The sequence below is a fragment of the Haplochromis burtoni genome, unplaced genomic scaffold (assembly GCF_018398535.1).
Source record: "Haplochromis burtoni strain Fernald_Lab_line unplaced genomic scaffold, NCSU_Asbu1 Contig_6, whole genome shotgun sequence".
Lineage (NCBI taxonomy): Eukaryota > Metazoa > Chordata > Actinopteri > Cichliformes > Cichlidae > Haplochromis > Haplochromis burtoni.
In genome coordinates this window covers 1802350-1816497 of record NW_024582367.1, presented here as the reverse complement: position 1 = coordinate 1816497, position 14148 = coordinate 1802350, and the positions used below count along the sequence as shown (strand labels likewise).

Below are 14148 nucleotides of genomic sequence, written 5' to 3'. Positions count from 1 at the left end.
GGAGAGCTCAGCTTATCCAGGTAACTTCAGGTCTAACCTGGGGTTTTCAGTATTATGTAGGTTGTTTGCCTTTACTAGGTATATTACCATGGTAACACGGTGTAAACCTAACCTGGATCGAAGCAGAAAATGTTTAAAATTAGACATTAACAGTTATGAAGTCACCACCTACTGACCAATCAGTTCTCTGTAAAATAGCATCATGTTTTCTTGAGCCTCTTGATTGTAAACCATCAAATTTTTACTGTCAGCCTTACAGTCTGAGTTTTTAGTTTTCTTTTGTGGGTTAATATAGACTAAACCTTGTTTTTTTTAGCAATTGTTTTCCAGTCTTACTGATAAAAGTGTCTGGTCAGATTCTCATAGTTAGACTGATGCACACCAGGGTTTAGCCTGATTGTTGACGTTAGGGTGAATCCAGATAACAGAAAGAGATCCTGGGTACGCTGAACTTTCCTTGCCTCAGAAGCCATGACCCTTTGTTGCCTGCTTGCTTGCAGTGGATAAAAAGAGCTTGTAAACTGCACAGATATTGTTTGGATTTTGTTTTGCCTGCATATATTAAGTCCATGTGGTACATCAGCAGGATTTTGATTTTGACAAATAGCCTTCAGTGACAGGAAATCTTAATTGTGTTGCATAAAATGCTAGTTTGGTCAAAATGATCTAACTTTATCGATAGTTAGTGTTTGTTGTGTCATTGTCCCCTCTACACAGAGCTAGCTCCACACAGACACAAGCTCTCACATTTTTCAAAGTCATCCAACGGGCCAGATTGGAGTCTTCTCTGGGCCAATTCTGGCCCCTGGGCCTCATGTTTGACACCCCTGCCCACCATTAGGGAATGGTGATGTTCAACAGACACATACACTTTTTACACTGTGAATCCCTGTCATGCATTTTTAATTTATTTCTTCACGCTTCCAACCTTGGTTTGGACGTCTGCTGTGTGTGACATCATTCAGCGCTGATGAATCACATCTGGAAGGATCTTTTTCTCTGTTTGCACGGTTTTTATCTGTCTGCTTATCCTCTGCTTGTTCTCTCTGTTCTGCCAGATTCCCTCTGCAACTTGGACATCCCCGTCATTAACATGGAACTGGACAGTATTTTTGACTTGACCCACATCTCCCCCTTCAGGAACTCAGTGGCACAGCTGGAGTCGGCCAACAGCAAAGAGGACTCGGAGGAAGAGTCTGAGAGCACAGTGCTATGACGCCACCGAGTTCCCCCACCCTCTCCGTCAAGCTACTGCTGTGCCGTCTCGATCATTCATTGACCTTTCACCTCTCCAGCTGCATTAACTTCGGCCTCAGCGGCCACCTCTGGACCTCCTCATCACGCCTCACCTGTGCTCGATCCAGAGGGGCCAGCGCGTACAAAAGAAAAAAGCACTTCTATACAGTAAAACAAAAAAATCTGGTGAACACACATACACACGGTTTTGGCGACAGTGTTGTCAGGGGAAGATTTGACATTTTGCATTGGCTGGATGTTTTTTTTTTTTTTATTTAACTTAATGTTTTCTTTTTCTTTCTGCCTTATTTGATTCACTTGCAATATTGCCTTTAACCTCACTCACACGAGACTGGAAACAGGCTGCTGGGAGGATGAGTGCTCTTTGCTGCTGCTGCTGCTTTTCATGAGTGAATTTCAGAACAAACTAACACAGTGCTGTATATCTGTCCTGTTAACTTCCTACTCTCACCGTTCATCTCCTCTTGGCTTGAAACGCCTCTGGCCCCGAATTTCAGTCCCACTTGAGCGTTCACTGTGAGTGTGCCAGTGTGTCGTTTTGGAAAGCGCGCGCGCGTGTGTTTTGCTAGTGTGTGTGACGTGTTAAGTGAAGTGGTAATTGTATTATATGATGTTGCACTGTCGGTGTCGTGGAGCAAAAAAAGGAATGAATGTTTTAGACGTTTAGAAGTTAACTAAGCAGGTTGGGAAGCGGTTAAACGCCCAATCACTCCTTTCTCTTTATAACAAGGCATTCAGTCAGGATATCAGTCACTGGATATTTATTGTTTATACTGTACATTTTCAGAGTGTATGATACGATTAACAATCTAACCCAGATCATATTTTGTATCCACGGGAGAGCTATATAGTTGATGCTGTCAGGGAGCTATAAAGTATATGAGATACATGCTGTAGTTTATGAAACGTCCACCAGTATGAAAAATGAAAAACTCAATTGTGTTTACTCAGAAATATTTTTTGGCAGGACGCAAAGCCGAATGAGATCTTTCATTTTTCTTTGTCGAGTTAGGCGTCATTTCAGTTTCAAGGATGTACAAGTTTGTAACTGTGAAGCCTGGAGTGCATAACCACATCGTTTATTTTTTAAAAATAAAATAAACTTCATCCACATAGCAGTAGCGGAGGCTCTGAATGGCCAGCTCTGTGGGTGGGGTGCCCTGTGGGGTTTTCTTGTGTGTTTCCTTTGTCACGAGACATTAGACAGACACCTATTAAATATTAAACATTTTGCATTGTTTACTTGGCAGTTTGCTGGCAGGTAGTTGTCCTCTCTTTACTTTTTCTGGGCTCATTGCTGTGCTGTTCCCACTAACTGTTGGTCAGCGCATTAGCTCGATAGCGATTCGATGCTTGTCCTCAAACACTATGCTAAATAATTTGGCAAACCTAATTAATTTATATTGTATCACTTTTGGACCTGCTATCCACCCATCCATTATTTCTCTGCTGCCTACCTGGGTTCAGGCCATGGTAGGCAGAGATGCCCAGATCTCCCAATTTCCAGGTTTTCTGGTGGGAAACCGGGGAATTCTGCAGCCAGCCGAGAGCTCAAATCTGAATAGCGTCTGCTGGCTTTGGGCTAAGGTCGCCCCCCAGTAAGACATGCCGACAACACTTCACTTAGGAGGCATCATAATCAAACCACCTGAGTTGGCAGATCTACTCTGAACTCCTAAATGGTTAACCTCCTCATCCTGACTCTGTAGATTAAGGTCCCAGTCGCACAGGCCTAAAGACCTGTCAGTGATCCCATGGTACCCACCGGTCACTAGAGAAAATTTGTATTCCCCAACTGGTTGCCAAATGGTTGCTAGAAATTGCTGGCAGTCTCTAGGTGAAATTGGTCAGAAAGAGGTATACGGTAATGCACCAAAGACCACCTTGTGATTGCTTTGGTTGCTTGCAGATTGCCACGGTTGCTGAGCAGTAATGAAACTGTGGAAAGTGGGATGCAGAGTGGAAATGGAGATCATTCGCCTTAAAAACAGTTGAAGTAAAAAATTAAAGTTTCATGTTTTGAAAGGTGTTGGATGCAGTTGTAAGGCACGACTTTTACTTTGATGGTGAACAGTCTGTTTCCTTTTCACATAGGAAGTAGCATGCGCTTCACTGCACTCTGAAACCCAATTGCATGCTTGTGCCATGCAATAATAATTTAGATCAGAGGTTCTTGGTGCAACACCCTCTTTGTGAACAATTTCACCCGTCACGCACCTCCAACGATTTGGCCAATATAACTTTTTCCTTAGCGATCAGTGGTTGCTAGGCAGTCATATTTAGGCATGTGTGATTGCCGTACACCCTTAGCAAGCAATATCATTCAATTCATCTGCTTTTCTTTATACTTTTTCTCTTTTTAGCTCAGTTTTTGGTCTCCACCACTTCATGAGAGAGACATATCTGGCTCTTTAGGTGCCCAACACTCCATTAAATGCACCGGCCAGCTGCTAACTTTGTGTTTCCTGTTAGCTTAGCAGATGTTGTTTGAAACAACACTGATGAAACCAGTAAGACTGACACAGAACGCAAACAACAGGTGGAAAGATGCTAAAAAACAAAGATTTTAGAGATTATGAACCTGCTGTATCACACTCCAGGATTCATACAGTGCAAACTTGTATTGACATATTGAACCATTCTTGGGAAAGAGCAACAGCCCTGACACATTTAACATCCTGTCATATCGTAGCAAAGCCAGAAAACAGTCTAGAGACACTTTCAGAAAAAAGGTGCTTGGTCTCTTATAAATAAGCACAGTTTTTCTGTCATTTTCAGCCACATTCACATTACAGTTTATAGGAACCCTGCCTGATGATGCTGATATTTTTGGTCTATTTTAGTGAACCAGAGGCAAGTGCAAAGATATGTGTGTATATGTGTTTATTTTGATGAGAGTATTTATACAGATATATTTCTGAATACTTTTTACTAGGTATGAGGAGCTGTGGTCGTTTCCGCTGCACATGAATCTGAGGAATTTTTTTTCAAGTATTCAAACGTGGGACCAGAATTGCTCTGCTGCCGCATCAAAACCTTTTCAGGAATCGCAGGTTCAGTTTAAGAGGAAACTTGAAAATCAGTTAAACTGGAGTAACAAGGTTTGTGTACGACAGCAGTAGTTTGCTATTTGCCTTGCGGTGGGTTTTTGTTGTGACCTATCCAGATTTATACGACTTTCCTTTTGTCCTGAAAACATCCACTACACATGGCCTCAAAGTCACTGTGCTGCTCTACCTGTGTCTTTCTTTAAAGCGCGATATCACTCACAGGACTCTTGTAAATACCGAAGCCTCTATACAGTTTGTTCTGTATATACTGAAGGGAGAAATTCATATATATATATAGATATATACAAATACTGTATTGAAAAGGATAAATGATGATGAACATCCATACTATATGTATAATATTATAATGTTGCTGGAACTAGCACAAGCCTAACATGGTACAGCAGACTGAAAGGTCAAATCTAGTGCTTGTTTTGCAGTTTCTGACCTCAGAATGAACCTCTTGAACTTTTAGATTTGATTTTAGACAACAAAAAAACAACAACACATCACTGCAGCTACGTGAAAATTCAAGACGTCTCGTGCAGCTTTGAGCACATTTCCTGGTATATTTGAGATTCGTGGAAATGTGATTGTGTGTTCTTAAGAAATAAAAAGTGTCTGTGGGGTGCTGCAGTTGCAGTGACACATCGATCACAGTTTGAAAGGTTTAAACAGACTGCATGAAAACTGCTGCATTACTGTCTTTTAGACAGCAGAACCAGACAGCAATGCAACAGAGGTTATATGTTTAAGAAAAAACAGACGTTAAACAACAGTTTGCATAGAACAGATTTTTTCACAAGCAGAAAATTTTAAATTGGTACAAAAAAGAAATACCAGAGGTCATCCAAACCATCAAGATGCTTCTTTTATCTGACTAAAGCTTAATTTATAGTGCTGCATTAACCTGTAGAGACCCTGTATCCTCTGGCATAGCCTGGCATCCACCTTGCTGCTGTGGCAACGCAGCCTACAGTGGCGGTAATATGCTCAAAAATGTATATTGATTATTACAAGGATAATGCCTCTGTGAACCAACGTGTAATAGGCTCTAGTTGCATTTAGTGTGCTCACAGTGCTAATTCATTACCCAGTGTTAATGTAACACTGAAAAACAACTCATTTTGACAGTTAATAGAATTGAATATTGGGGAAATGACTCCATTCATGTTTATTTTTTTATATTACGACTGTAATTCCAACAAGGACATTTTAAACAGTTGGTTTTTACACATCCAGTAGCTGCGGAGCCACATTGCCATTCAGCTGGGCAGGTGTTTCTGGCTCCTTTTTATCTATTTGCTCTCTATTTACCTGTGTTTTCGCTTTCCACCACCTCCTCAGAGGAATGTCTGGCTGTCAAGATACTAAATGCTCCACTGTGATCTCATAGTGACTGGTCCTGAGATCTAGTCTGAACCAACGCTGATGAGAGCAGTAAGATTAAGCAACGCTGGGTCTGCTTTACCACCGTAATCGTGTGGTGTTTTTCTGTCTTTCCCGTTGTTCCGCATTTATCAGCTCCAAGTCCAACACAGCAGAGCACTGCAGACACAACAGCGCACAAGTATGATTGTAAAACCACGCCACTTATTATGGCGTGGGAGTCACTAAAGGACCATGATAGGAAAGAGAAATCACATGAGGATCCAGACATTTTTAATTTGTAGTTTTAATTAATAATGTATCACTCATATAGCCTCCTCACTTTGTGGACATAAAGCCGTCAACATGTCATGAGACGTAGATTGATCATGATCTTAGATCGTGTTGTTTCCCTGTACCATAGCCGAGCCTTTCTGGATGCACATAACAGTGAAGGAAGCAGCTCTATTACTACGAGACCGAGCCCTTTCTTGCTTTCCTCGTTGGCTAGCTTGTTAGCTTGCAGGTGCTGTGGATGTCTGCCTGTCTATGTCATTTTGATGGGACGCTTGTTGCTGTGCAGACCACAAAGAACACTGGCCAGGCCGAACATTAAGAACCTGTTTAAATGTGTGGCCCGGATTTTAAATTTTCAGGGCCTTGACTTTTTTTTTTAGCATAGGCAGATTCAGCACAGGACTATAAATTAAGCTTCCTCCAAAAACTGTAGAAAAAGAAAGCTTTCTATCACTTAGCACCAAGAAAAGTTGTCAAATCTGAGCAGATTTCTCTGTTATGTTTGGAAAATTCATTTAATTACTGATAAAAACAGTTTCAGATTATTTCCTGGTACTCAAATGATCTTTGAATCTACCAACTTCTTATTTTTTGCCATAAAAGAAATGCTGTTCAAACTGATTTTGAATCAATGCAGCATGATTTTACAATTTAAATTTAATATTTAGAAAAAAGTTTCTTTTTCAAATTTGCTGTTGCAGTTAGGCTGTGCTGAGGTGAATGGTCTGTCCTGTCTTTGTTTCTGTGTTACAATGTGCTGCTCTTCGTTTTTGTACTAAAGGGTCTCAGATCAAAGCCTGTACATACAGAACACGTCAAACACGACTTTATTAACAATAACCCAGTCGAGCAAAGACAGCCGGCAAGAGATTCCAGAGACAGTTTTCAGTATTGCAGCTTTTGCAAGCATGCCCTTTGAGCACTAAACTTCAAAGGCCTTTTTTACATCGGTGGAATGTACTGATAGACAATGTCCACCACATAGGTTGTGATAAAGGCGGATTGTGTGTGTTGTGACATAGTTTCAAGAGTGTGCAGGGGTATCAAATATCGACATTGTGCTGTGTGGAAGTCGGAAGCATGCTTTTTAACCATGCCTATGAAATGCGTCTCATCTTTGGTCCTATTTAAATGTGCTTGTATTTATTTTTTATAAGTGAATAGATCGACCTTTGCAAGAAAAGAAGAAAATTCAGTGCTGCCCTTTGACCTTTTTGAGTCAAGCTCCCCCGTCAGTTCTGCTAAGAGTTTATTTAAATCATTCATGATTTCCTGTTTGCTTTCACCACGTATCCTCATATGTTCCACCGGTTTTATCTATAGCAAATCAAGAAAAGCACATCAGACTCCAAACAGACCAACAACGAAACAACATGGAGGATAAGACAGAATAATTCACTTTCAGAGGACTGAATATCTGCTAAAATCAACTACAAATGAGAAAAAAACTGTGACGTGTAGGGTCACGTGGACCCGCGCAGTCTGTAGATTACACTGTGGTGCATGCAGCCATCTCCATTCATCCTTTTCTTTGCATAACTTTAAGTTCCAAGTAACGGGGGCCAAAACAAAAAGGGAAAACGTGATCGATCAAGGAATCTTTTTTTAAAAAGTTCTTTGTGTCAAACTGTGGTGATGCTGTGGACTCTTTAAAGTTTGGAGTACAGATGAAATGCCTTTTCTTGGACTTGCTTTCTCTCAGTCACCAAGTGGAACACAGTGTAAGATAAAATGAGAAAAAAATTAAATTAATCCTCATCCGAATGTTGAAACTATTAAAAATGTTTTTTTTTATATTACTCGGATGTTCTGTGCTTTTTGTTCCAAATAAATGTCATTTAAATCGGTGTAACTGATGACAGAAAGGCTTCTGGAATATCAGGAGTGCAAAAAATATTTCCAGCAAGTACAACAGTGAAAAAGGACATTTAAATCCTCACGGGGTATTTCAGAGAACTTCTAATATCACTTCCGCTCACCGATGTTCGGTTTTAGGGAGCCTGTAAGATACTGAACTATAGAACAAAAACTGAAAACTTTGTAGGTAAACTTTTTCTTCACGTTTTTATTAGAAGAGCTCAAGATAAAACATGAAGACCCCTTTGACTGTAGTAAAACAGCTTCCTGTGAGTGTTCGGGACACCACAGCATCAGGAGCCTCTTTACAGCATCTGTCATTTTGATTTAAGGAACATGGACAGCTGCAGACACCACAGCCGAGCATGAACTCCACCACCTGCAGCTGCTGTGTTTTAAAGTAAATTCTCTGATGGGCGGCACATAGAAGTCCAGACGAACCCATGTGATCAGTTTCACAATGTCATTCAAACCAAGGCAGACACAGCAGCAGGAAAATAATCAAGCCTTAACTGTCCTTGTTAACCTGCATAACCACCAGCTTCTTATACACACATGAAAGCTTCTAATCTGTTTTAACTAATCCAGATTCAAAGAAGTGCCCTTATAAATCTTTAACTGAGCACAAGTATGTGTTAGCAGTAGCAGAATGCTAGCATTTATTCATTTATTGGCATTTATTAACTGAGGATGTAGTGGACCACTGTACTGTGACAGATGACAATTTGCACGTGACTTGTTATAATACAAAAACCTGTTGGAAGACATAAGTGATGTATTTTTTGAATATGTCTTTATTTTAGAATGGGAAAACAATGCCACACTATTAGATCGCAGTACATGGCTAGGTACACAGACAATAAAAGGGAAGCAAAGAGTGAATGGATCTTTTGGACACGTACTATTTATCATAAAAGACAGGAAAGGCAGAGGATGTCTGACGACCACAAGTATCACTAGAATAAGTGAACAGTAAGTGCAGCAAATATTTTCAGTGTAGGAACCAAAATCACTACAGGGAAACAGTCAGTCAGGAAACAGTTGGCCTTTGACATTTTGTTCAGGGGTTAAACAGCGGAGAAAAGGTTTCTTGGATTCAGCTGTCCTGTTAAACCATCAGAAAATTGACAGAGTTACGTATGTATCATATCTGCATCCATATGTATCTGATCCAACACAAAGATCAGTGCATATTTACTAAGTTCTAATATTTTCATATTGGAAATGTTCTTATAAATCTTTACACCAACTGGAAGCTGTCACTTACCAAACTCAATACTGATGTTTAAGGTGGATTTGTACATATCTAGGTACTGCTGCAGGCTCAGGAGTTCCTCTCGACCCAAAAGCCTTTCCAGAATTTTCTGATGGACGATCAGCTGCGGTGTCTCATCCAACACTGACCCGGGAGGAGCCTTAGATTGCAATCATGAAGTCAGAGAAAAACTCTGAGAAAGTTTTGGTTTTCAAAACGGAAAAAGATCATCTGCAAAGAAACACACCTTAGATTGTTCAAGCTTTTTGCTCAGATTTTGCAGCGTTGACAGGACGCTGCATACAAGGGTCTCTATGCTGACATCTTCATCCTCCAGTACCTTAACTGCGGGATCCCTGATCACCTGATCTGCACCCAGCACCTTCAGTCACACAGCAATACATACACACAGGAGACAATCAGAGAATCCAATGTCTTGAACTTTAAAAACATGAGATTGGCTACAACTGAAGGTATTTATTATGTCTCATTTATGTACTAAAACGTTTGTATTCTCATAATCCTCTCATGCATTAAAGTACTTCAAGCAATCAAGTGCAAAGATAAAAGACAGCTAACCTTGTAGCTCCACTGCTGGAACAGCCTTCTTTGAGGGTTGTGATCCAAAAACACAATCTTTACTTCCAGCAAGGTGCTAAAAAGGATGTGCTAATAATTATTATGGCTCACACAACACACAACAGCAGGTTGTGTGTGAAAGCTCAAATATTTATTTGCCTGCAGCCAGAACGAGCAGCTGTTGGTCGAAAGCAACAAAAGCACTGTGGGGGTTTGCCACACTGGCAACAGCCGACCAGCTAGAGCTGCTTCATAGAAATATACACAAAAATGTCACAATGGTCCACTGCTGTTGACTGGAAAGATGTGTCAATGTGGTGGCCGTTTTTGGAGCGAGGCAACAGCGCCTCATCATTTCAGTCCAGAACTTTCTAATTTTTTTACTAATTGCCATGCAGCTTGAATTATTACAGATGCCAGACATGTATTTATGATAGTTAAGGTTCAAATGCTGTTTTTCATACCAAAAGCTTAGTTTTGACATGTTAGAACAGTAGGAAGCACAAAAGTCTGGAATGGTCAGACACTCTGAGCGAGATGACGGCAGCAGAGATGCAACAGCTTTGCGTCTTTATGCTAAAACACACTGCAAGGAGTCGACTGCTCAGACATCATCATAAGCTTTTGCCACATTTGGTGAATCTGAACTGATGCAAGGCAACCACAGGATTATATTTGCCCTCTCTGTGGGCTCTGTGGCATGAATTTCTTAACAGACAGCAGACAAGCAATAAATATGAGTGAAATGGGATGCACCGTATCTCAGCGTATAATATACATATATAGAAGCAGTATGAGAAAGATTACCGGTGTGGCTGTTGTTGCATGACTTTGACGTCTCTCAAAACAGAAGTCAGAATATCCCTGGACGACTGGAAGAGAGAGGCACAGCAAACTTTGAGCACACTTTCACAAACTTCAGCCATACATTTGTTGTTTCTGTGCAGGAGAACTTACTTCAATGATGTGCAGCAGGTAGGATGGATAAATCAGCAGCAGGCCTGTTATGTGATCCCATATGTGCTGTTTGTTCAGCTGAAAGTTGAGATTTTCATAATGAGCTGCGTGGAAACAACAGAAGACAAAACCTTCTTGTTTTAGTGTTCATCATTTTAAAAAGCAAAATGAATGCCTTTAAAGTCTTTTCAAGACCTAATAATTGCAGAATTGTGTATTATATTCAGCCTTTTACAAACGAGCCACAACTACTAGCTAAGCATAAGACCGAACATGGCATATTTCTTCAGTTTTTAGGCCACTGAACAGAGATTCAAGAAGTCCCTTTGATCTGGGGTGAGTCTTTGGCCAAATCAAAGTGAAATTGATTTTACTGATTAATATTCTCTCAGATAAATATCCATCAGACAGACTAATTAAACTTCTTATCTGTGTTCTCTCAGCTGCGATTCCAGAAGTGTAGTAGAAAATATGGCACTTTCAGATTATTTTAAACTCTGAACACGACCTGCTCTGAACCAAATTATGTGTTCAGAATGAGTTGCCATGGTGATCTAGCCAGGTAAATAAGAGAGCCACCTTCACGGCACAGAAGTCTGACTTTAACATAACAAATCCAACAAACCCATTCATCTTGTTTCATAGCACACACTTCTGGTGAGGGTTAAGAAGTTAATTAAAAAATAATCATTTTCAAAAAGAATCTTATTTGCTATAATTTATTTGTTTCATTACTGGAAAATCATTAAAAAAATTAAGACCTTTTTTTTTTTTTTTTTTAAGTATCACAGTTTTTAAAAACTCTGTATTCAGGCTTCCTTCTGTTTTCGACACACAGGCACAGCCTTTCCTGGGGGCTTCTGTGGGCTTTCTATTCTAACTTTAGTCAAAGAATTTATTTCTTTTTTACAGGTAAGGCCTGCAGACTCACTCACACATGGAGGTGTGAAAGCTATAAAAGCACCAAACACAGGAAGCGAGACAGTCTTTCACTGCTTTTGTTCAGATTCAACAAGAAGCCTCGGTATTTCAGGGCAGCAAATTAAGTAGGAGTATTAATTTGTCCTGCCAGTATAACAGGATCATTCCCCTAAAGAAAAACTGGGTTCAGTTGGCAGGTGATTAGTCCCTCAGTCTCTGTAGCTCTAAGGTAATTGCTGGCTGACCTCCCAGGTCTGTCCTATCAGCAAGGTCGTGGGGGAGCCGAGAAATCATTATCAGCCGCTGCAGGATGATCTTCTGTGGGGAGAAGGTGGGGGGACTTAGAAAGCCTGCAGAGTGACAACAGAATAAGCTCTGACATGCAATCCAGGCACAAAAGGAGGATCATTGTCAGGTGCGCATTTAAAATTTAAGGCCGTGTGCCAATATTTACAACCTGAGCTCCTTTCCATATTAAGCTAAATACAAACCGCATCATCCCCCAGATTCTTCCTCCGTGTCACTAAGTGGTGAAATAAACTAGTCCTAGTTTCTTCCTCCTCCTTTTCCTCAAAACCCTTTTTCTCCATCTCTTTGCTTTAATCTCCGTCTGACTTCTTTCGCCGTCCGATTGAAGCACTGACTGAGTGAGAGCTAAGCGAGCTGCCCGCCTTCACTGTTTATAAAAGCGCATATCCTAGAAACCTATTGTTCTGCAGGTCCTATTAAACAAAGCCTGCTGCAAAACACACTGGTGCGATTAACACAGCAGCCAATCGCAGAGCAGCACAGCCTCATAATCAGGGTGCTTCAACCCCAACAGGAAGAAGGACAGTGCATGTAGGGATGGCAGGTGTCTACATGGTGATTTGCACACACACTCTTACTGTCTATACTATGATGATGCTGATGATGCATTGTCATACTGCAATATTCTGAATGGGTGTAAATGTTGCACTAAAACCTGTATACGTATTCCAGCACTGCTTTTCCAGATGTGCAAGCTGCCATTTCCCTTGGTGCTAAAGTTGATTTTCAGCCTTGTCCCTCATGCACAGAGATTTCTTTGATGGTATTATTTGTAGATGATGAGATATTCATACTCTTTCCTTGTAACTTACTCTTTCATTTTGACTCCATCACTGAGGAAGAATATTCTATAACTGTTCCACAATTTGTAGATGTCGTTTTCTGCCCACCTTTACTTCTGAGAGCCTGTGCCTCTCGGAGTTGCTCTTTTTATACCCAATAACGTTACTGATGAACCGAATTACTTGTAAAATGTTCCTCCAGCTGTTTCTTTTTAGTCCCATTTACTTGTCCAGTCTTTTGTTTTCCCCCTTCCCTTTTTGAGACCTGTTGCTGCCATTAGATCATATTTTTCCTGAAATAGTAAAATGTCTTTATTTAAATCTTTGTTTTCGTTTTCGATCCTAAATCTTGTCCAGCTAACTCTTCACTCATCTGTGTGATGTCATGTAAATTACATTTCATAACACAACGCGTGTATATATACTGCTGCTTATGTTTTGGGGTCTTTCAGCTTCATTTTCACTCACACATCACCCACGTGTCCGTTAAAAACACAAACCTCTCTCACTTTGCCGTAAATCACATCAAACATGGATACTGTGTCTGCATCCTGTGGATCTTTCCACGAAATTGGAAAACCGTCGACATCCAGCTGCGACATGGTCATCTCGACCCTGTTTAGCGGCTCTTGTCCGGTGTGTTGTCCGTTACCATCGCAACACGCTCCTACAGCATACGTTTGACGTCAGTACATACGTGTACGCAGTCATTAATTACTAGAGTCGGTTCGCTTATTAATACACTTTATTTGTCCCAAGCTTCCCGTTAGAGCAGCCAAAATATGACCCTGAATTTGAAAAAGAAAAAAACAACAACAAAAAACTGAAGGAAACGGATGTAAACAAAAATGTCGACAAAATAAAATAAAAAGTTAAAATGTTGCTTATGTTTCTTAAGTGCTCACATTAATTAACATGCAATGTTTTAAATAAGCATAAACATAAATGAAAATATACATAGGGTAGAATAAAAAGAATAAAATAATAAAGAAAATTAATAAAACAAGTGAAAATGTGAGCAAAATATTTTAAAAATCGTACAAAAATAGCTCAACATGTGAATTAAAGCTAAATAAAACTAAATAAAAATGTTTTACTAAAATAAGGCAAATGCCAGAAAACATTCAAATGTCTCAGTGTAACAAACTAACGTGTGGACTCTCCAGACATTAAACTGTTATTTCCTGTAAGCTTCCTTTTGACAGCAGAGCTGAGTCTGTGAGCTACCCTCCACCATAGTTTCCAGCGTTTAGATGTGTGTACATTTAAAAAGCTGTTATTTTAGGATTTTACATTCAACAGCTCTTATTTGTTATTTAGAGTGAAAAACATAAGTGACAAAGTGTAATTTTCTTTATCTCAAAATGTTTTAGTACAATGAATAACTAATTTATTTGTAAAAAAAAACAAAAAAACCTTGCAGAATCAAAACGTTGATTCATGCAATAATTTTGAGGAACTGTGTTGTAATTTAGCATCTGTAAGTTATTTTCTTCTCTCTAATTTTAATCTGTAA

The 14148-nt window shown here is 39.9% G+C and overlaps 2 protein-coding genes across 7 annotated transcripts in view; one reads left to right on the top strand and one right to left on the bottom strand.

The window, feature by feature from the left end:
* The window catches only part of LOC102295311 (rho GTPase-activating protein 44), a 97132-nt gene extending 89361 nt beyond the window's left edge, over positions 1 to 7771 (top strand). For 4 of the 5 annotated variants that reach the window (XM_014335905.2, XM_042223455.1, XM_042223463.1 and 1 more), the window contains one exon: positions 1059 to 7771. In XM_014335905.2, the coding sequence (XP_014191391.1) occupies positions 1059 to 1216 (158 nt within the window). In that variant the 3' untranslated portion in view covers positions 1217 to 7771. The remainder of the gene's footprint in view (positions 1 to 1058) is intronic. The other variant, XM_042223462.1, reaches the window with a different exon arrangement.
* A 319-nt stretch (positions 7772 to 8090) lies between these two features.
* Positions 8091 to 13420, bottom strand: tex47 (testis expressed 47). Of its 2 annotated transcripts, none has more exons than XM_042223490.1 (8): positions 12033 to 12250; positions 11787 to 11859; positions 10621 to 10724; positions 10471 to 10535; positions 9664 to 9739; positions 9332 to 9466; positions 9097 to 9244; positions 8091 to 8934 (listed from the first exon to the last, which is right to left on the bottom strand). In XM_042223490.1, the coding sequence occupies exons 1-8, from the start codon at positions 12129 to 12131 to the stop codon at positions 8897 to 8899; spliced, it is 738 nt and encodes a 245-aa protein (XP_042079424.1). In that variant the 5' UTR covers positions 12132 to 12250; the 3' UTR covers positions 8091 to 8896. The 2 variants fall into 2 exon arrangements, with proteins under 2 accessions (XP_042079424.1, XP_005913791.1); XM_005913729.3 differs by lacking the exon at positions 12033 to 12250 and adding an exon at positions 13133 to 13420 and having other exon boundaries at positions 8093 to 8934.
* Positions 13421 to 14148: the final 728 nt, after the last annotated feature.

Bases quoted from the DNA above. Each gene is read 5' to 3' on its own strand.
- tex47 (XM_005913729.3), bottom strand. From the start codon at position 13,240: ATGACCATGTCGCAGCTGGATGTCGACGGTTTTCCAATTTCGTGGAAA. The intron at 9,740-10,470 runs GTAATCTTTCTC...CATCCTTTTTAG, and splicing joins ATGCAACAACAGCCACACCG to CACCTTGCTGGAAGTAAAGA. The intron at 9,467-9,663 runs GTTAGCTGTCTT...GTGTGACTGAAG, and splicing joins TCCAGCAGTGGAGCTACAAG to GTGCTGGGTGCAGATCAGGT.